This window comes from Lasioglossum baleicum, chromosome 16 (assembly GCF_051020765.1).
Source record: "Lasioglossum baleicum chromosome 16, iyLasBale1, whole genome shotgun sequence".
NCBI lineage: Eukaryota > Metazoa > Arthropoda > Insecta > Hymenoptera > Halictidae > Lasioglossum > Lasioglossum baleicum.
The window spans coordinates 915,872-937,458 of NC_134944.1; the positions used below are offsets into that span (position 1 = coordinate 915,872).

At 38.6% G+C, this 21,587-nt stretch overlaps 1 protein-coding gene across 14 annotated transcripts in view; it reads left to right on the top strand.

The window, feature by feature from the left end:
* LOC143217193 (echinoderm microtubule-associated protein-like 2) overlaps positions 1-21,587 on the top strand; it is a 64,299-nt gene that overhangs the window by 39,491 nt on the left and 3,221 nt on the right. For 8 of the 14 annotated variants that reach the window (XM_076441131.1, XM_076441132.1, XM_076441133.1 and 5 more), the window contains exons 4-16: positions 5,417-5,579; positions 5,893-6,006; positions 8,338-8,466; positions 9,838-9,906; positions 14,652-14,957; positions 15,039-15,111; positions 15,705-15,911; positions 16,065-16,302; positions 17,256-17,413; positions 17,682-17,939; positions 18,130-18,267; positions 19,291-19,407; positions 19,771-19,794. In XM_076441131.1, coding sequence (XP_076297246.1) covers positions 5,417-5,579; positions 5,893-6,006; positions 8,338-8,466; positions 9,838-9,906; positions 14,652-14,957; positions 15,039-15,111; positions 15,705-15,911; positions 16,065-16,302; positions 17,256-17,413; positions 17,682-17,939; positions 18,130-18,267; positions 19,291-19,407; positions 19,771-19,794 — 1,994 coding nt within the window. The remainder of the gene's footprint in view (positions 1-5,416; positions 5,580-5,892; positions 6,007-8,337; positions 8,467-9,837; positions 9,907-14,651; positions 14,958-15,038; positions 15,112-15,704; positions 15,912-16,064; positions 16,303-17,255; positions 17,414-17,681; positions 17,940-18,129; positions 18,268-19,290; positions 19,408-19,770; positions 19,795-21,587) is intronic. The other 6 variants (XM_076441135.1, XM_076441134.1, XM_076441130.1 and 3 more) reach the window with 5 other exon arrangements.

Consider the following 21,587-nt stretch of genomic DNA (forward strand, 5'->3'; position numbering starts at 1 on the left):
GTTTTCCACGCTGTGGGAAAGTACGCTCTGTTTAGGCAATTATTAAATATTACACTATAGTTGTAGATGTAAAGTGGTGGTAGGTGTTTTAGTACGATGTTCGGGATGCTGTCGAAACTTGATGACTTTTTGTTGTTTAGGATTTTAAGTGTGAAAGCTAGTTCGTAGACCGAGGTGAAGAAGTTTGGTGGGATTGTGTCGCTGTTTGGATTGTCGGCTTTGTTTGTGTCTGAGAAGTTGCATACTGTTTTATCGTTGCGTCTGTCTTCGTCTATTTCGGATTTAATTGTCTTTACTTTTTGTGAGATTATGTTCGTTAGTTGTGGTTTTCCCATGTGATTGTTTTGTGTGATTTGTCGTTTATGTCGAGGATTTGTAAATTACCGTCGTCGTCAGTCTGTATGTTGTCACTGTCTACTTCAGCGTTCGTGATAATTTCTGTATTGTTGCTATTGATTTTTAATGTGTCTATGGCGTCTAGTTCTTTTGAACGAAAGATTGTGTTTATTTCCGGGAGTAATTCTTTGGGATTGTGTATTACAATTTTGGATATTCTGTTTTTCCAGTAGTTGCTTACTGAGTCATGGAAGGCCTTCTTAATTTCGTATCTTACTTTTTTTAATGCCTGTTTCAGTAAGGCTATTTGTGTGTCATTTGTGGGGGTGTAGTTGTTAATCGTCGTTAGTCTGTTTAGTCTTGTTATCAGTGAGCTTTTTAGTTTTCTGAGGTTCTTTATGGTTTGGGTAACGTATCTGTCTGTAGAGTTGTAATCGTTTGTGAAGCGAGGTATTGTACGGTCTATAGCGGTGTTGATATTTTCATTTAGTTTCTCTATGTAATTGTCTATTTCTTCGATTGTTAGGTTTCTCGTGTTTGGTATGTCTGTGTCGTCTATTTCTGTTAAACAAGTTTTGAATTTGTGCCAGTCTGCCTTGCTAAAGTCGTATTTAATAGTCGGGTTTGGTTCGTCAATTTCCATGGGTTCGTCGTTGTCGAGAGAGATTGTCATTTCAACTGCTCTATGGTCGCTGTCGTAGTTGTGTGATTTTAGTCTTCCAGGTGTGGGGATGTTGTGGAATTTAATTCTGCTGCCTGCTAAGCAGATATCAATGAAGGCGTTACTTTTCGGGAAAGATGGGACAGCTGTATTTAATAGTGTGATTTTATATTTTATTTGATTCTGGTGTAGCCAATTTTTTAATGAAATTCCTCTTTTGTTATCTATAGGGTTGTGCCAGACTGCGTGTTTCGCATTTAGGTCACCGGCTATTAGGAAATAGTTATTTGTTTTCTGTAAATCTAGTTTATCGAAGATGAGTTTAAGCTCTGCCATGAACTCTTTCTTGCAACTGCTGGAGGCGTACGCTGCTATTAGAAATAAATTATTTTGTTGGATTTTTATTTGCGTTATCGTTGTTTCAAGGGTCGTGGATTCGAGACAGTTTAGTTGGATGCGCTTGAATTTTATGTTCTTTTTTATTAAAATGCCTGTTCCTCCGGCCTGTTTAGCATTTGGCCTATCATTCCTAAGGAATGTGTAGTTTTTAAAACTAACTCGGTGTCTATGATTTAGTTTCGTGTCGCAGAGGAGTACTACGTCTGGGTCGTGCTTTTTTATGAAATCTGTAAGGGATGCTCTACGTTCGTTTGTTATCAATGAGTTAACATTTATTTCCATTATTTTTAGCGAGTGGTGAGATATCAGCCCTGTAGTGTTATTTTGTCCAACGTTTGTAGCCATTTATATTTCTTTGTTTAATGATTCGACTATTGAGTTGATTCTATCGCTATTTGTTTGTATTTGGGTTAGAAGGCGAGATGTTTGTGCATTTACTGTGGTTTCTATTATTTGTTTGATTTGTTCAAGTAGTGTATTTTATGTAAGTTGATTTACTACGTTGTTAGGGGATGAGTGTGTTTGATCTGATTGATTTGACGGTGTTGCGGCAAAATCAAACACTCCAGATACATCTCTTTAATTTCTATCACCCGGTATATTTTCGAACGTTCTCGACAGGGCTACGACTACTGTTTACACGTTTCCATTTCGCACTTTGTATACACACACACTCTAATAACTCTCTGTTTCAGCTATTCGCACATACACACTCAGATCTTTGTTTTCGGGCGTGCCCTGTCGAGTCGTCAGTCTTGCGACACGAGTCTATCGATCAGCATCCAAAATAAATCGCAATCATCGTATATCTCAAGCATAAACGAGCACGTGTTCTTATTTCTCTTTCCTCGTGTTCTCTCCTCTCATTCCACAGTAATTTTTGAGTTCTCACACAACAGACGGAGCTGGCTCTTTTGTGGGATTGTTTGATAGGACTGTGCTGTATGAGGTTCCTGCCTTAACGAAATTGGTTTGAATTGAAATTTTTTGTTTCTTTTCTTTCTCTTTTTGAACGTTTTCTTTTCTGGCGTCTATTTTTTGTTTTGTTTCTATTAGCTTTGGGCAGCCTCTGTATGATGCTGGGTGCCCAAAGTTCTTACAATTAACACAGTATGGTTGGTCTATATTTTCGGATCGGTTTTTGTCGTCTAGAGGGGGAAGTTTACATTCACCCGGGTTGTGTTTCTCGGCGCACTTTACGCATCTATATTCAAGATTGCAATTGGCCGCGGCGTGTCCTATTCTTTGACATCTTCTATATTGAACTTGGGCTAATTTATTTAATTTTTCCCAGGTGATCACCGAGTGTAATACGGTCCTAATATTCTTTAATTTTTCTATGTTGCTATCAGGCGATAGCTTGACCAAAAATATTGGCAGGTTTTTGTTATTTTTAATCGAATTGCGCGTTGTAAATTTATTTATATTTATGAACTTAATTCCTTCAACTTTTTGATTTTTCAGATCTGTAAGGATTTCCTCTGGTTTGAAATCGCCGTCTAAGTTTTTGAGTAAAACCGTTTTACATTTTTCGTTTTTTGGGGTGTATGTAAAAAATTGAAAATTGTTGTTTTTTAGTAGAATACATATTTTCTTGTATTCTACTAAATTGTGTGTTTGTAAAATGTGTCTATTGCTGCCAATATTTTTGACTTCGAGGTTGTCTGTGATACCTGCGTTTCTTATAGAGTTTATGACGGTTTTAGCGGGTTGGTCGATGATTGTAATGGGGGGTGGCTTAGCGCTGTCGGTTTTTGTCTCGCTCGGTGTTACCTGTTGTTGTTGTTCGGCTGGTACCTGGGGTTTTCCGGCTGGTTTATGAGTTTGTATAGAAGGTTGTGCTGTTTCTTTCTTCTTTGGCGCATTTGGATTGTCCTCGCTTGAGCTGGGCCTTTTTCTACCTGCGATGGTTGTGTCCTGTCTTTTATCGTGGCTGATCGTCTCAGTTAATGGGGGAAACTCTTCGTCTACCTCCAATGCTGCGTAACGGTTTCTGTCGGTGAAGATTCCATTGTTTCCGTCGTTGCAGATTTTTTCGTTTCCGTCGGTGCAGTTTTCTTTGTTTCCGTCGGATTTTTGTCGACGCTCTTCCTCGAGCTGCTGCATCAGTCTCTCGACCGTTTTATTTAAATTTTCTATTATTTGTATTAATTCGTCCTGTCTTTTCTTAGCCTCGTTGATTATGTCCTCCTTTGTCTGCTGTGTGGAGGTCTTCGTTTTCTGTGTTTTTCCCATTTCTGTTGCTTCCTGTGTACTTTTTGTCTTAACTTCTTTTTTTTATAAAATTTGGTGTAGGATTTAACTTTTTCTTGTTCTTACTGTTTTTGAGCATTTGTTTGAGGGCTAATGTCATTTGCGGGTCGTCTATGTCGTTGATAGCCGTTATGTTGCATTTTATTATTTTCTTTAATTTGTCCGGGATTTTTGCGGTGTCCTTTGTTGTTAGGTTGTTAGGTTGATTCGTTGTGGATTGGTTTTCATCCTGTGTCGGGTCGTTGCGACTTGTGTTTGGATTTACGGGGGCATGTTCCCCTCGTTCGTCCGTGTTCTCGCACTCAATTGTACGGATTTTCGATCAGTTACTGTATTTTTTATATTGATAGCACTAGCACTTATTGTTTTTCTGTTTTTGCACTATCACTTTGTTCTTGCACGAGCACTGCACTGTGGCGTGAATTTCCTCACGCGTTTTCAACTTTTTTCTCGCACTTTTCTTTCACCAAAATTTCCTTGACTACCTGAGTCGCCAGTCGTTGACCGCTCCGCTGGCACGTCTTACCTCGACGAAGGTTCAAGGCGGAATGGGGGGATACTGACCGCTATACTATCGTGGACTGAGCGATACTCCAAATTTTGTTATGACTATATAACATTGCGATTATTATTTAATACGTTTCGTGCCACCAGTAATTTTTCGGGTCCTGTTTTAGGATAGTGTCTCTGTCGTATTCTGTTAATTAGATAACTTAATAAATAGGTAGCTTTGTTTAAAACCATAGTCGTTTATTTGCTTGAATGTTTCTATGTTCTATGTTCCGTTTCAATTCGATTGATAGGATTCTACTGTGTAAGTTTTTATGTTGCCCTTATTCCCAAAATAATTTCCAGCAGTGTTGCGTGGTGACCTTGACTGTTTCCATCTGCAGCAATTAGTTGGTTGAAACGAACTAAACCATAGAACTGCAAGGGTGCGATATAAATTCTCTAGACACGAATGATTGCGTTGTATCACGACATTTCAAAGTTTCGAGGCAATCGTTACGACAGCCGTCAAGAGAAATTCAAGGATTCGTATTACCAGTAAGTCGCAATACGAAATCTGTTGGGAATGGTTTCACAACAAGAAATGAAAAATAAGAACGTATGCATCATCAATACGTTCCCAGGCACGGTGCTAAGATATTGGCCAAGTTTTCTCAAGCACGCGCGACGATTTTAACGTCACCAAAGTAAAATTTTCAATAAACTAGGGTAAATTAGTGACGTCGTTTAAAGCCTCAAGCTTAATAAAATCTTGCCCTATTTTGACGTCTCAGCTGCCGGCTGTTCTCAAATAAAAATGAATTAAGATCTTACTGGACTGAAGTTGGGCATTCAAATTATATTGAAAAAATTCAATGAATACTTTAAGGAACATATACACATATACACTTTAATGGACGTGTCATTCACACAGTCTAAAATTATTTCGACAGATTTTAATTTATCCTCAATTACGTGATCATACTTTTTAACTCATCCTAATTTTCAGGCAATCTAATAACACATTTGTGTAAACAAAGCCGCCTGGTGTTTGATAATTTTACAATTTTATATATGGTGCTGTACCTACAAAAAAAAATCTTGAAATTCAACCAAAATTGCGCACATCCTAAATATAGCACTGCCATAAATACATATAAGTGGCAATTCCTCTAATTAAATGTCCCTTTCTACATACATACTGTGCTTCACAGTAAAGTATAGAAAATTCTTCAGAATTTTTAATTTTTAACTTTTGACTCTTTTGTATGATTCTAGGTAATCAAAATTCAACACCGCAAAAGGATTTACGCTTGCGCCAAACCAACAGCTCCTGCCTGAGGAATTCGCCTACCTCAGGATCTTCTCAGGATGTTCGAGATACGATATCCAGTCCACGGAGGCCAGTTAGTTATACACATTCGTCACAGCTTCCTCAAAGGTATATGTTACACGTGTTGTAGGACTTTTTGTATGCGTTTATATTATTTAACCCTTTCGGTCATGGCGTCCTCATATAAGGACATACTAAATAAATGCTTGGTGTATCGCGAAATTCGGTAAATTTTATTGTTTGTGAACGTTGTCCTCATATTGTCACAACCATAGATTCTATTTGACATTGGTGTCGACCTCTCTTGTCAATTTGTGTTATGAAAAGGGTGAAGAAAGAGATATCCCATTTATGCATTGTTAAGAGAAACAAAAAAACGTGTTCCTAGAAGAAGATGAAGTAAAATTAATTTCGCTTTCAGAAGGTCAGTTCATTACCAATCAACTGGATCGTTACACTCGGACAGTCCCAGTAGTAGTAGTGTTTCCCCGGTGCCATCGCCAAGTCCTAGAGCCACACCACTGCCAGTAACCAGGTACGTGTCATCAAATGAAATTCATCCATATTCCATTCAATACTCTCGCCGTTTAAATGAGATTGTTGTATAACACATGTTTATTGCACGCAATATACTCACACTGAGTGATTTCTACATTGTACAATGTTTAGTCGAAAATTTTGCTTCGAAATGTGCCTTCATTCGTAGGCAGAATGGATAAATAAAACTGACAATTTTCAGACAGGAAATCAATCATCTGGCGAATTAACATGTTTAAATCATTCGATATTTTCGCCGAATTTCGAATTATAACATAGAATAAGTACTTATTAGGTATATGTATAAAATGAAGATGACCTTAAAATGTTTCAACCACTTTTATCATCCAAGACAAAGATGTAACGCGTTTCGCCTTCTTTCGGCGAATAATTTTCAAGTGGGTCTTGTTGTAAGTGACGCACTAGAATGCAGTATTAAACTTCAAGATGGAATCAAATTATAGCGAAGCGATTCGAAATCTTTACGAGACTCTCTATACACTCTATATTTCTATACAGAGTGCTGTTCAGTTTAGGGAACACAAATTTTGGACTTCTTTTTATATAATCCCGTAGATTTTTAAGAAGAAACGCCACAATTCAAGTTTCAATCCTAGGAATTCAGTAGATAACAAGTTATGCGTGTTTATAGTTCAGCGATTTCCACCGTTTTTCATCGATAAGGTCTCCGCCATGTTGATATGTAGTGAGCGTCGCGTTTTAACTGACGAGCGGTGCCGTTAGGTGGCACTGGCTCCGCTCAGGAAGCGGCGCGCAACTGTCACTACATATCAACATGGCGGCAATCTCAATCGCTGAAAATCGCACAAGTTTAAACACTGATAACTTTTGAACCACTGATCTCCTAGAATTGAAACTTGGATCTTCGGCATTTTCCCGTCAAAGTCTACGGGATTATATAAGGAAAGTCAAAATTTGAGATCCCCTAAACCGATCATTAATCATTTACTGATTATTCGTAACTAAGGCTAACACACCAGTATTTCGTGGTGACTCGGGAACGCGGACATGAAGCGTCCCCATTTCCTCATTTTGCCCCCTTCGCTCAGTTCTAAAGAGGGAGGGACCCTGCGCGGTGGGCTCCTGACTTCCAACGAATTTCGATTCTTCCACGGCGCACTATGGGCCAAACCGACGAAATCTGTGTCAAAATCAAACAACTTTCGATAGAAATGAGATAGAACCATGACATTTTTTTAAAATGAAAGCTGAAACTTTACAGAATACAGGATAATTATGGAGATTGTGGTACGAACGTTTTTTAACCTTGGAAGAATTCGTTAAACTTGCACAATTTCGAGGAAATTGTGGTTTTTCCAATACCACGCGCGGAAAACAATTTTTTTTAACATGCGACACATCATTTCCCGTAGACTTTTTCACGCTGATTTTAAGTAAACGTTCAAATACTTCATTATGATTATTTTTAACATGATTTATATATGAGAATACAATATTCCTTCAAACTAGCGGGTTACCAAATCATTTCAACGAAAAAATGATTTCATAAGTTGTGTTCACAAAAATCAATTTCTTGAAAAAACCAGAGGTCGTAGACAAATTTTGAGACCAGATTTGAAATCAGCGTGAAAAAATCTACGGGAAATGATATACAGCAAAAATTAAAAAATTTTTTGTCGCCCGTGGTAACGGAGAAACCACATTTTCTTGAAATTGCGAAAGTTTAACGAATTTTCTCAATGTTAAAAACCGTTCGTACCGTAATCTCCCTATTTTTCCCATATTCTGCAAAGTTTCAGCTGTAATATAAAAAAAAATTCATCGCTATACCTCATTTCTATCGAAAGTTATTTGATTTTGAATCGAGTTTAGGTCACTTTTCCCCACTGTGCGGCGGTCCAGGAAGACCGGCAGTTTCCTGTGGCGTGGGTGGCTTAAGGGTGACGGTCGAAAATATCTAGAAATCTTTTTCAACGATCAGGTTTTTAACATTTCTTTCTTCAAACGTAAATCGTTACACGAGAAATACAAGAATGTTAATATTTGTGAATGATGGGATTTGACAAACGTGAATTGTCATCTCCCGAGATAATAAAGACATAACATGAAGAATATATGAGGATTGGTTCGAACACACTGCTAATTGTAAGAAGTGTTTCTATTCGATTCCATTTATCCTTGAACCACCGTATAAAAGTATAATGTTCGAAGAAATATTTACAGTGTCTCGAGGGCGAACTAACGAAATAAGTCTTCATTTAACTTGGTAATAGAACCTGCTGAAGCGGCAATTCTGCAAACAGGTAACAAAGCTTCCCCGTCACGTAGTAATCCTGTTATTCGATAGATCAGCAACAGCAAGATCAAACGGCCCACCCCAAAGCAGCTTACGGAGGGCCAAACGGTGGTTATCGACAGGGGACTTTACGCATTCGCCGCAAACCCAGGGAACCAACTCGCAACTCGTCAGTAGCAGGTAATCAGAAAATCGATATTCTTCAAAGTAAATGCACAATTCCCTGCTTTTTCATCATTATTCCTCTCAATTACACGCCAGTACGTTTTCAATTCACTTGTGCACATCTCGCTTCTCTGAACTTTGTTAATTGCGTGGACGTGTCGAACGTGTTTGTGTTTGTTCATCTTAAAATATAATGGAACGGGCGAGAAACATGTTATTATAATTACTTTATTGTCACACATGAAACTTGTGCCTTTCAGTATTGAGGTAAAAAATTGTCGCAGCGAGTTCATGGGGTACTCAATCGAATCGGCAGAATCTCTGCTTCAATCTGACGTTCGGATCATGGTATTACGATCATTTCTCGCCGAGATATAGCGAGTTATAGGAAAAATGGAAACTGTGCATTTTTTTAAGCATATTTTCAGAAACACCTGGTATATCGAAATGTTAATGAAATTGAAAAAACAAAAGGAGTACCTTGACGAGAAAGAAGCGCTCTTTCTATTGCTTTTTTGTACAAGATTCTACGATAATTTTTTCGCTTTCTGGAGTCAGTTAAAGTTGAAAAGCCCATATTAACTTCAATGTTGAATAACTCGAATAAAAAAAATCGCACAATATTCAACAACCACACAATTTACACAGAAAAGATAGCCCTTCAAAATGATATTAACGCGATTTATCAAAAAAATTTGTTGATCCCCGTGTGATGTTTCAAAGTTGCACAAAATTTTCGTTAACCGTCAATGTTGTCTTCATCTCGCTATAACTTTGTAAAAAACCAACATAGCAACAATTTGAAACAGAGCATTTGAAACTAGAGGTTTCAGGCTTTCAAACCATTGTTTAACGATATCGATACGGCAATTTTTGACGGAGTTATGATCACGTAAAGTGGGAGCAATTTTTCGGGTTCGCACAAGTGATCCCTTAATTCTTTTGAGGAGTGTAGTATAATTTATAATATACAATAGTGTACAGGCTGAGCGAGAGATACTATGTTCCCCACGTACCCTAGCGCAAGGTTAAAAAGTTGTGCGTCACCTGTGGATCGACACAGACGACAGAAGGCAACGAACTATCGATTAGCGAGCGCCGACACAAATTTACTTCCTGAATTCACAGATCATTAATCTTCAAAAGCAACCGACGCGACGCGGCCCCTCGGTTCATTTCCATTTGTTACTCACAGGAACTTCTCTTGGCAGCTTACTGAATTGAGAGAGTGTAATCGGAAGTGCATAATTCCACCGGTCGCAGGGTGAACAGTGAACATGTAAATTAATGTGCAATACGCGTTCGATATGCCACGTTCTTCTATCGTTTTGTTTGTTTCTTTGTTTTGCACCGCATGGTGTTCGTTTGCATTTTCGTTCATTATAGATTGTCTGCATCTACCAAGTCACTCTTCAACCTCTTCAAGCCCCCGGCGCTGAACAACGTGAAACATGGGTAAATAAACACATATTTCTCGCATTATTCTGTTTCTCTGTTATCGTCCTTAAAGCTAATCAGTCACGCGCACTAACAAGGAGAGCGCAAGGTCGCGATGCCTCTCAGATTTGATTGAAACTTTGTCAAGTTATAGATCTCGTTCTCCTGTTAACGTGTATATGTACCACATAAAATCGATCTTCGTCACTTTCTCATGGAACATCTAGCATCTAACATCTTTCAAGTGAAAAACTACTTACGTGAAAACTCACCAATATTGGATTAAGATTAAATACGAGACTCGTCGACGCAATCTCTATCTATCAGCTTATTATTCTATTAGTATTCGCATCGAAAAATTCTCTGAACTCGCCCCGCACCTTAGAAACGGAACAAAGCGATACTTGAAATCCTTTCGAGCACCGAGACCGTTCCACTAGATTTCGTATTTGCGGATAGAAATGATATTATCGCATTTTCATTATATAATTTGTACAGGAAAATCAATTCTATCGTGCTGTGATACCACGATATACGTAATAACAATAATTAGATGCGACACAATTCTTCGAAATATTTTCCCTACTAACTTCAACTTACGATACTTTTGATTTGATACATTTATAACAAAAACGGGTACGTCCAATTTAAAAAAGTTTAGATGTTAAGAGAATTTAGAAACACCGATGTATTATTTTCAACCCACTAAAATTATTAAAGAAGGAAAGAACTTTTTGCTTAGCTCCTGTTTCTTAAAATTGATGCAGAACATGTTCATTTTGCAGAAAGATCCGCAGTCTAGTAATACATTTTCGTATAAATCGTGTAATCGTAAATTTCAAGTTTAAATCGAGAGGGAAATTTCAATCATAAATTAATTTTTGGCAATTAAGCGGGGAACCACGTTTTTTTTCTCATTAATTTTAAAAAGAAAATTAAGAGGAATTCTCTTAATTTGTGTATACCGCAGATACTAAGTAGTTTTTAAGATATTTATAATTAAAGGCTTTCATTACCATGAATAAGTATAGGTTTTATTTATAGGGTTCCAGGGTTCGATTCCTTGTCGATCAGTTTGTTTTTTTATCAATTAAACTTTCCTTTATTCGTTTGTACTGCTATAATACTATTATTTATTATAGTGATACATACTGCTCTTCACATTAAATATTCATTTTTGCTGAAATGCCCAAAGCCGATTTGAAAACCGATTGGTCCTTGATCGTAATCCCGTCGCGGTAGGCGGGCATATGGCAAAAAGGAACGTAAACGTGACGTAACGCGGTAATGCGCGAGACTACGCTTCGTCGAGTAATAAAAGTGGGCTCCGGTGAGTGAGTCACTCTTTGTCGGTTTCGAGAGCATATCGTCGCGTCGTGTCGCGCACCTCACGTCGCGAAAAGTTCTGCATTTTTCTTCTAACTCCAGTTGAATCAGTTCAACCTTGTACGTGTATGTGTATTTGCGCGTATGTTGTATATTGTATGTAACGCCTTCGAACATCTGCAAATAGAAAACCGATAAGTGTTGTGATTTTTCCGAGTGGTAAATATATAATGTAACGTAGTGTAATAAGTTCACGCCATAGATCACGGCCGTCAGACAACCATGCATACATAGTTGCTACAGTATTTATTTCGGTGATGCGAAAAAGTTGATGTCAAGATACTTGACACATTTCTGATACATTATGTCTTACCGTTACACTTCAAGGCTAAATTCAGGGAGCGTCAAATGTGTTATGAAAGTGTACATTTATGTAGTATAATACTTTATAATTGGTATTAGAAACAGAAGTTGCATAGCATAGTGTAACCTGTTGTGACATTCCAGTTTTAGCATTATACATAGAGATTGTGGTGTCATGTTAGTTCTGAGATTGGGAATGCTGATCGGTTTGGAGGACTACAAATTTTGAAGTTCAACGATTTTCACCGTTTTCGACAGGAGCGGGAATTTTTAAATTTGCAACGACAAGACAGCACCGAGCGTTTATTAGCGCACAAGGGCCTAAGAGCCTTAACAAACGGTGCCACCAGGGAGACAAAAAAACCCAGGCAACAGATTTAAAATATGGATTATCGAGAAGATGGCTCACGTAACAAATATAATTCATGTCTAAAACCCGGCGTCACAACTTAAATGTCGTACAGGATCAAAAGGTTTTTAACAGTGCTGAGCACGGTTGGGGCCAGTGCTTCGATTGTGCCCAACCTTTTTCATACGATGGATGGCCGCTAGAGGCGCTGCGCGGAAAAAACAGTAACGTATCTACTATTGGGTAGCAGAGCGGCCAGAGCCCTGAGCAGTTATATTGGCGGGAATGTATCGAAATAATCTTACCGGACAAAAAGACTCCAGGACGTGTCCTACGAGTTACAAAATATACACAAATACACTTGTTATACATTCATTTTTCAGAATCAAATCATATAAATTTTTTAAAATTCTGCGGGGTGCTTAAGGAACCCCATTTCATCTACCCAATAGCAGATATGTTACTGTTTTTTCCGCGCAGCGCCTCTAGCGGCCATCCATCGTATGAAAAAGGTTGGGCACAATCGAAGCACTGCGCGGCACCGATGCACGAGACCTGCGCACTGCTTGCGAGGGACGAAGCGCGTCCTTCCTTCATAGTAACGACCTTAGACCATATATACCTATAGACCCGGCGCAGATAATTTGGCCCTCGGAAAAGATGAAGACGGTGTGACGTCACGTTCTCGAAAGATGTATAAGCTATGCTCATCGACAGTGCCTACGCTTGGCTTATGTGGGGGGTGAGGTGGATCACCGGGTGCGCCATGTAACATGTACATGTACATTCCCAGTACGCAGGAAGAATGGACAGGATAATTTCAAAGAATTTGACATTGTATCATGAAATTATCTATTATAAACTGTATTTGAGATACAGACGTTTATTCTGTATGTTTTATTAAGATATAAAGTAATAATAGTATTATATATATTAACTATTTTAGGAATCGCGCGATATTTGATTCTGAAGACATATTATGCAGGTTACAAAATGGTTTTTTACATATAAATTGATCACATTTACAACATTTTAAGGTAGTACTGCTAGTTTTACACAATTTACATTTACCTCGCTTGTGATTAGTTATTGCATTGCTAGACTACGGATCTTTATGCATTTACAAAAAAAATTGAGTAGATGAAATTCAAATTCGTTGAAAAATTGAAAATGTCAATACATGATTTCTGCTCTATTACAATCATTCAGGGAAGAAATAACATTCAATTTAATTTCTATTTCTTGCCATCGATGTATTGCTACCAGCTTGCTAGACAAAATTTACACGGAGCAAGTGTATGATGGCGTAGTGTCGGCGTCGGTCTGCCGTTTCAGCCATTTTGAAATTATCTTAAGACTGCTTAAAACTTATCTTGTGACGTCACACCGTCCTTTATCTTTTCCGAGCTGTACTCTCGGTTTTCCTATACACATACTATACCTATGCCGGGTCTAAGGTAACGACGCATGCTGGTGGAGGACACTGAGCGCCATGATGGGGACGGTCTTGTCTCAATTCAGACAAAAATGCCCAGCCCTGATGAACGACTGCTGAAACATTTCGAAGGTTACTTCGGAGAGTGCCCTTGATAACATATATGTCAATAAAAATCACATACGTATATGTACTGACAAATTACAATGTAGTAATATTGATATATTTTTGTTAATAACTTTTTAATATAAAAAAACTAGCGACAGTAAATGGGTCCTTCGAATGTAATAATTACCGCTTTCATTTTTGCAGGAATTATATATACAATATATTACATGTGTGTCCTTAGTAGATACAGTAAAGGTACAGTAAAGTCGCGTTATTTTACAAAACGGCTGATTGTGTTCTGCACGGAGAAGTAACGTGTAGGGGCACTATTTTTTTTATGACTGCGTCTACCGCGCCAAGAGTACAAATGAAGCCGAACGTAGAAAAGGACGTATATCGGTGTGAACCACAACTATCCAATTACAAAACTTCTTTATTTTTCATTTTTTTTATGAGACTTTCACCAACTTATTTCTGGCATTTTTCTCATTAAAATGGTGCCAAACACAATATATCATTTCAACTGTATTTTGTGGTTTAATCAACGATGAAAGTTCCGGACGCAAGGAAGGAAAATGAAGAAAAGTATATATATATACAGGGTGTCCCAAAATTCGTGAAAATCCCGAAAGGGGGTGGTTCCTGAGACCATTTCAAGCGACATTTTCCTTTGCAAAAATGTTATCCGCGGCTTTGTTTAGGAGTTATTAACGAAAAACACGGACCAATCAGAGCGCGACCTAGACGCTAGTTGGCACAGTCGGCCCGGCGCGCCAACTGTCGATTGGCCGATTGTCCGTGTTTTTCGTTAATAACTCCTAAACAAAGCCGCGGATAACATTTTTGCAAAGGAAAATGTCGCTTGAAATGGTCTCAGGAACCACCCCCTTTCGGGATTTTCACGAATTTTGGGACACCCTGTATATATATATATATATAATTGGATTAGTAAATACAATCATCGCTTCCCTGCGGCGTTGGCCGTCAGTGGAGTGAGTAGACACTCGACAAATTCTGGGTAGGCGGTCCCTGAGAAATAACGCGACTTTACTTATATGTATATGTAGAATACAATAAAGTAAAGATCTACCGGGTAGATCGCAACTTTTCGTGTGTACAATACCATATCGATTCGATTAGTCTGTTTAAGAAAAGATAAAATAAAATTTCTGTCGTTCACAGCACCAGAGACATGCAATACAACGACGAGGAAAGTACCGTCCGGATGTACCTAAGAGGGCGACCTGTGATCCTCTATGTGCCAACACCTCTGATGGAATCCTATGACCTTCGCAAAGTCAGCACGCCCCCACAGAACAAACTAAAACTCAACTGGGTTTATGGTTACCGTGGCAGAGACTGTCGAAGTAACCTGCACTTACTACCAACCGGGGAGATTGTTTACTTTGTTGCGGCTGTAGTGGTGTTGTACAATATGGAGGAACACAGCCAGAGGCATTACTTAGGTCACACGGATGACATCAAATGGTGGGTCAATTGAATTTATGTCACAGTTATGACTACACTCTCTTAATTTCATTAAGACTTATTCTTTGTAACATATTTTAGCATAGCTATCCATCCAAACAAATTGATAGTCGCTACTGGTCAAGTATGCGGAACGGATAGACGAGATGCCATGGTAAGAATTTGAAATATACACACATACACTGTCGTTACACAATTTATAGCATCGCAATTACTCGTCATTAGAATCACATATCGTTCTACACTCTAACATTTAGTTTCTTATATTTAAAGTAATTTAAATACGCGAAGCAAAATGCTGGGAAGGGTCCGGGATTCCACTTCTGATTTCTCGATAGTGCAAAGACGGGGTTTTATAGTAGTCAAAATCGCTAGATGAAAGATCGATCTAGTGCGCTGTTTCCCTCAAAAGTCGTTCTTTTACGTTTCCGAGCAATGGTTTTACAATAGTTGCCCGTCAGATGGCGCTGCAGTCACGCCGGCGTACCAGCCTCTCCGACGGACTTCCCTTTCGGGGAGTTCACGAATTTTGGGACACCCTGTATGTGTATAGATGATTTATCCTTCATTCGAATAATCAATGTTCTATTAATCTATGTTGAATGAAAAATTTGAAGAAAATCGGATAACTCTGTCGGGAACTCCATAGGTATTTTACATACGGTCCCATAAAATAAAAAAATAGTATTTCATCTTATTGTTAGGCATGCTTCCTGTAAATACATATATATTTTGCATTGATTTCAGCCACATATAAAGATATGGAATTCAGTTAGTTTAACCACACTTTGTGTGATTGGTAACGGAGGATTCGATGGTTCCATTTGTTGCCTTTCGTTCTCGAAGGCAGATGGTGGAAATTATTTGTGCGCGATCGACGAGACATCTGATCATAACATCTCGATCTGGGATTGGCAGAAAGGGGAGCGGGGTACCAAAGTAACCGAAACGAAGGTATGTTTGAATTAACATGGAGACAATACTCTCCATTTAAATCGTACAGTAAATATTTCCAGTTATGTACATTACATGTGTACACTTTTAATGCAAAATCAACAGTCAACGATAAGGCAGAATTATTTTTAAAACTTAAACATGTTATTTCAGTGTTCCGTTGATACAGTAGTATGTGCCGAGTGGCATCCGCTCGAAAGAAATCAGATTGTTTCCTGTGGAAAGGGTCATGTGTCATTTTGGTCCCTTGACAACGGTGGTATGCTGTACAAACGAATGGGCATTTTCGAAAGTAGAGAAAAACCAAGATATGTTACCTGTGTGGCTTTCAACCAAAATGGCGATGTTCTTACAGGCGACAGCAACGGTAACATTATCGTCTGGGGCAGAGGTAAAAAATACTTGAGTACAGTAGGCCACAATAGACAGTTGGCGCGCCGGGCCGACTGTGCCATCTCGCGTCTAGGTCGTGCTCGGATTGGTCCGTGTTTTTCGTTAATAACTCCTAACCAAAGCCGCGGATAACATTTTTGCGAAGGAAAATGTCGCTTCAAATGGTCTCAGGAACCTCCCATTTCCGGGATGTGCGGGAATTTTGGGACACCCTGCATATGAACTTGGGGGCAGAGTTGGGCAGGAATTAATTACATGAGTAATTAATTACATCTTCAATTACAATTACATGTAACTGTAATTGTAATTGCAATTACTTTCGCTCAACCAGTAATTGTAATTGCGGACCACAATTACAATTACTGGTTCAGCGAAAGTAATTGCAATTCCAATTACAATTACATGTAATTGTAATTGTATTTCTGCAATTCCAAATTACAGTAATTGGCAAGTAATTGTAACTGTAATTGAAATTACATTTTGCCCAACTCTGCTTGGGGGAGATCTAAACCGTCATTTCGGTGCATTATACAGGAGGTGTGCCGACTTCCCTAAGAAAACTGTGATAGATGGGTAGTAATTCTCTGGCCGCCGCCAGATGGCGCATGGGTCGTAGGTTCCGTACATGTGCGAATGAGATTGTGTGTATTCGGGTGCGCTGCTGAATACACCAATGTCATTCGCACACGTACGGTATCTACGACCCATGCGCCGTCTGACGGCGGCCATAGAATTGCTACCCATCTATCACAAAACGTCAACGTTACAGAGATGCTAAGTCGGCACACCTGTATAATGCATCGTTTTTTCACTCTTCGTCATATCCAAAACTCAATTTTCTCTAAAATTTGATGCAGGTGTACGACACGATGCTTTTTAAACATTAATCCAATTTTAATTGGTTCTATTAATTATATATGAACGTGTATTATTAAAAATACTTTTTCTTAGGTACGAATACGATTTCTAAGCTAGTCAGGAATATTCACGAAGGATCTATATTCTCAATTTGCGTTCTGAAAGACGGTTTCATTGTCACTGGCGGTGGCAAAGATGGAAAAATATTATACTTTGACGAATCTTTGAATTTGACTGGAGACGAAGCACAAGTAAGCTTTCAAAAATTCTGCGCATTCATTTTTATTTTTTGGCTTGTTCTTAGGTTACTCTAATTTCCGTTCATTGTATATGAATTATAACAATAACGAAATAACTTTTCATTATTGTTAGTGTATAGAGGAAAACCAGTTTGAGGTTGCACAATTAAGGAATAAAATTGTAATACAGGATTTGTTAGTTATTATAAAAACTGATACAAAGCAAATTGTTTACTGTCGACTCATTTTTTCAATGTAAATACTAAATTTTACTCCTTAGATTGAGGATCACTTTGGAGGAATCCGTACACTTGCAGAAGGCAAAGGTTCACAACTATTAATTGGAACAACAAGAAATTGCATCTTAGTTGGCGATGTAGGAATGGGATTCAATCCAGCCATGTTAGGGCACGCTGAGGAAGTTTGGGGCCTCGCGACGCACCCTACTTTACCACAATTTGCAACAGCTGGCCACGACAGGTTACTGCAAATGTGGGACAGTCTTAGTCATACCGTTGTTTGGAGTAAAGACATTGGGGTTAGTATCAAAAAGTGGTGTGGCTATTAGTAATTCGACAATTTGAAAGTTCATACTAATTATAATTATCGATAGAATATTTAATACAGTAAAGAGTCGCGTTATTTTTTAAACGGCTGTGTTCCGCACGGAGAAATATCGTATAGGGACACTATTTTTCAAACGAAGACATTAACCTTGATTTTTTTAGGAGCAAGCCCAAAGTCTCGGCTTCTCGCCAGATGGTAATGTAATTGTAGTTGGATGCACATCTGGCAAATGGTTAGCGATCGACAGTGAGACCCGAGAATTGTATACGCATCATAGTGATGGAACAGAGCCTATTCAGGTAAAATATTTATTTAGAAGCATTGTACACAGTGTTCCGATATCGCGCAGCATTTTTCGTACGATGGATGGCCGCTAGAGGCGCTTGCAGCCTCAGTAACGTAAGCTTCTCGATAAAATGGGGTACCTGGAGCATCGCGCAGAATTTGGAAAGATCTGTATGATTTGATTCTGAAAAATGAATGTATAACATGTGCATTTGTGTATATTTTCTAACTTGTAGGACACGTCCTGAAGTTTTTTTGTCCGGAACAGATTGTTTCGGTACTTCCGCGCCAATATAACTGTCTCGAGGCGCAGGGCTCCACTACCTCGTCATCATAGATACGTTACTGTTTTTCCGCGCAGCGCCTCTAGCGGCCATCCATCGTACGAAAAATGCTGCACGATATCGGAACACTGATTATACATATATCGCATCTCATGTATTATTATTATCCAGTAAGCAAAATGCTCGATTTTGGCTGGGCATCTGCGTTAGCAAGCAGCTGCATGGTATTCTGCTGGCAGCGTCTGCCCGGCAGGAGCTGCCGGCAGCACGAAGGCAGCTCGGTCCTGGATTCTGCTTGCGTCGCACTAACATTAGTGCCACAGACGAGGTACAGACTGCCGCCGTGTATAACGGCATTCGCCACATTAGTGCGACTGTGCTGCCCTCTTAAACGCAGCCAGAATTCCGGACCGAGCTGCCTTCGTGCTGCCGGCAGCTTCTGCCAGCAGAATGCCAGACATCTGCGTCACAATAAGTAACGGCAGGGCGTGCTGTCCAAAATCGAGCAGATTCCGAGCATTCTCAGCTTCGAGCAGCGTTCTGACAGCGTAATGCTTGCCATCTGCTGGTATCGTGGCTTGCAATTAACGATTGCAAGCTGTGCTCGATGTCTGCTCGAGGCAGAACACGTAGATAAAATTGAACTACTTCGAATATCCTATTTCGATGTTTCAACAATAAAATGAAACTCGATAACTCGATATGTTTTTGTAATTAATAATGTTTCTTTGTGTTAACGTTGTTCGTTTTCAGGTCGCACGATTTTCACCAGATGGCACGCTGCTGGCACTCGGTTCTAGGGATAACTATATTTATATTTATCAAGTAAATGGTGATGCAACTAAATACAGTCGTGTTGGGCGATGTATGGTAAGAATGTCTACTATAATATTATCAATAATATTTAACACAAATCTTTTACAGAAACATTTTAATTTGTTCATTGTGCAACCGGATATAGTATAGAAAAGTGAAAGTTTTCCTCTCTCCTTTTGAAAGAAAGTGAAAACTGTCATTTCATATGTTAACTCCACAAATATGCATTATAGTATAATTTATGTTAATGCTGCTTTAAAGTTTCGGTATACTAACAAATATAAAAAAGATAATATATGTATACGATACTGCTCGGAGCTAGTCGACAAGTCTCAACTCCATTTCGTATTTCGATCACCAATACGCGATTTTTATACGTCGAACACGAATACAAAAGTATTTTTTCTCCATTTTTAGCCAAAGCGGACTCGAAGACGTAGAGTAAGGCATACATTTTTGTTGCTCAACAATGAAAAAAGACATTATATTACACAATGAAATACTGTTTCTTAAAATTATCGGAAATTTTGTCACGACAATATTACAACATAATTAATGATTTCGTAAATTGTGTAGTCTAGAGAACGATGTAAGACAAGCGCAATTCCTTTAAATATTCAATTAATGATTCAAATTCATTGTTATTTTTCCAATCAGAACTAATTTATCGTAACTTTAATTATCAAAATGATGAATATGACAAACTAGCAGCACTTATATCTCGGAACGGGGATGGTGGTCGCTATGGTGGGGACGATTTTATCTCAATTGAGATGAAATTGTATGGAGTGTATCTTTAAAAATTGAATTGCTAAAAATAATCTTAAGAAACTGTTCACTGCAGATTTCTTTTTATTTTGAATCAAATGCCTCGCACTGCTGTAATATTTATTATGCACGATTACGTATTATTAATAATCAGATGTTACGACTATTGGTAGTCCCTTTCTTAGAGCATGATTATACACGTCACATATAATAATGCAAATTAAAATGACGGAATTGTGGTGGAGTTTTCTTTTAAGTTATTGAGACTATTACAAATCACCAATAAATGGTTAGACTCGACTCGACTTGAATTCGTTACTAAATGATTTCTTTTCTTGTTAGGGTGCCCCTCACTTAGACGGCCAAATTGCGAGGACATAATCTACAATCTACACCTAAGAAGAAGAAATAAATGTTACATAAAGTTTGTAAGAAAACGCTTTGTTACAGAGTTATGAACAAACATTGTGTATGCGTAATGAGTAACTAAGCACACTCTATTGAAGCACACAGAAGGTCGATTGTGTTTATCTGGTCTGCCCAGATTATGTTTTTTTTATCGTGCGTTAACATGTCATTTTCGTATTATTAAATAGTAAATAGTAAATTAAATCAGTAAATAGTCAATAGTAAATTAGTAATATAATAGAAAAAATGCGTAGTTACTTTCTTCACGTATACAAGATATGTTCATAACTCTGTAACCAAGCGTTTCCTAACAAATTTTATATACTTAACGTTTTTTCTTCTGTTTAGGTGTAGAATTAAGTCCTCGTAGTTTGATCGTCTAGATTTGGGACTGCCTGCACATTGCTTTTGAAGGATTCACATTATCGATGTCGATAAAGGTCATTTACATTAAAGCTCGTCGTATTAACCATTTATTGTAACGCACTGCTATACACAGATTTCTTTAATATCTTTTTTGCTATTGTTACATATTCAGCTTTCTCATGAATTTTTCGTTGGAAGTATGTTGTGATACGAGCCTATGCCGAGCAGCAACGCGTGACCGGCGAGCGTTCTAAGGTTTCTACTTAAGAGCAGGCTTCGCAATTATTTGCTCGATTCGAGGCATTTTCGAAAGCTGTGCCAGAGTCGCCAGATTAAGATTTCCTATAAAGATTAAAATAGTGTTCCTACGCGTTGCTTCTCCGTGCGGAACGCAGTCGTTCGCAAAATAACGCGACTTTACTGTACTCGGCAGTGATGGTACGTAAGGCGCTTTTTTCGCGCATGCGCGAGTTCCGTCAGGAACGTATCTACGTCCGAAGTTTGTGGGGAACTGTGGCGGCCTTGGCGCCACTGATGCCAAGGCTGTGGTACTGTGGTACTGTGGTACTAAACCATGCCCCCACCATAGCCTACTATTGCCCCTACGTATCCTTTCCAACAAGCCCGCGCGCTACACTCACCAGCGTACCTCTATGGATACAGTAGAGGTACGCTGGTAGTGTAGCGCGCGG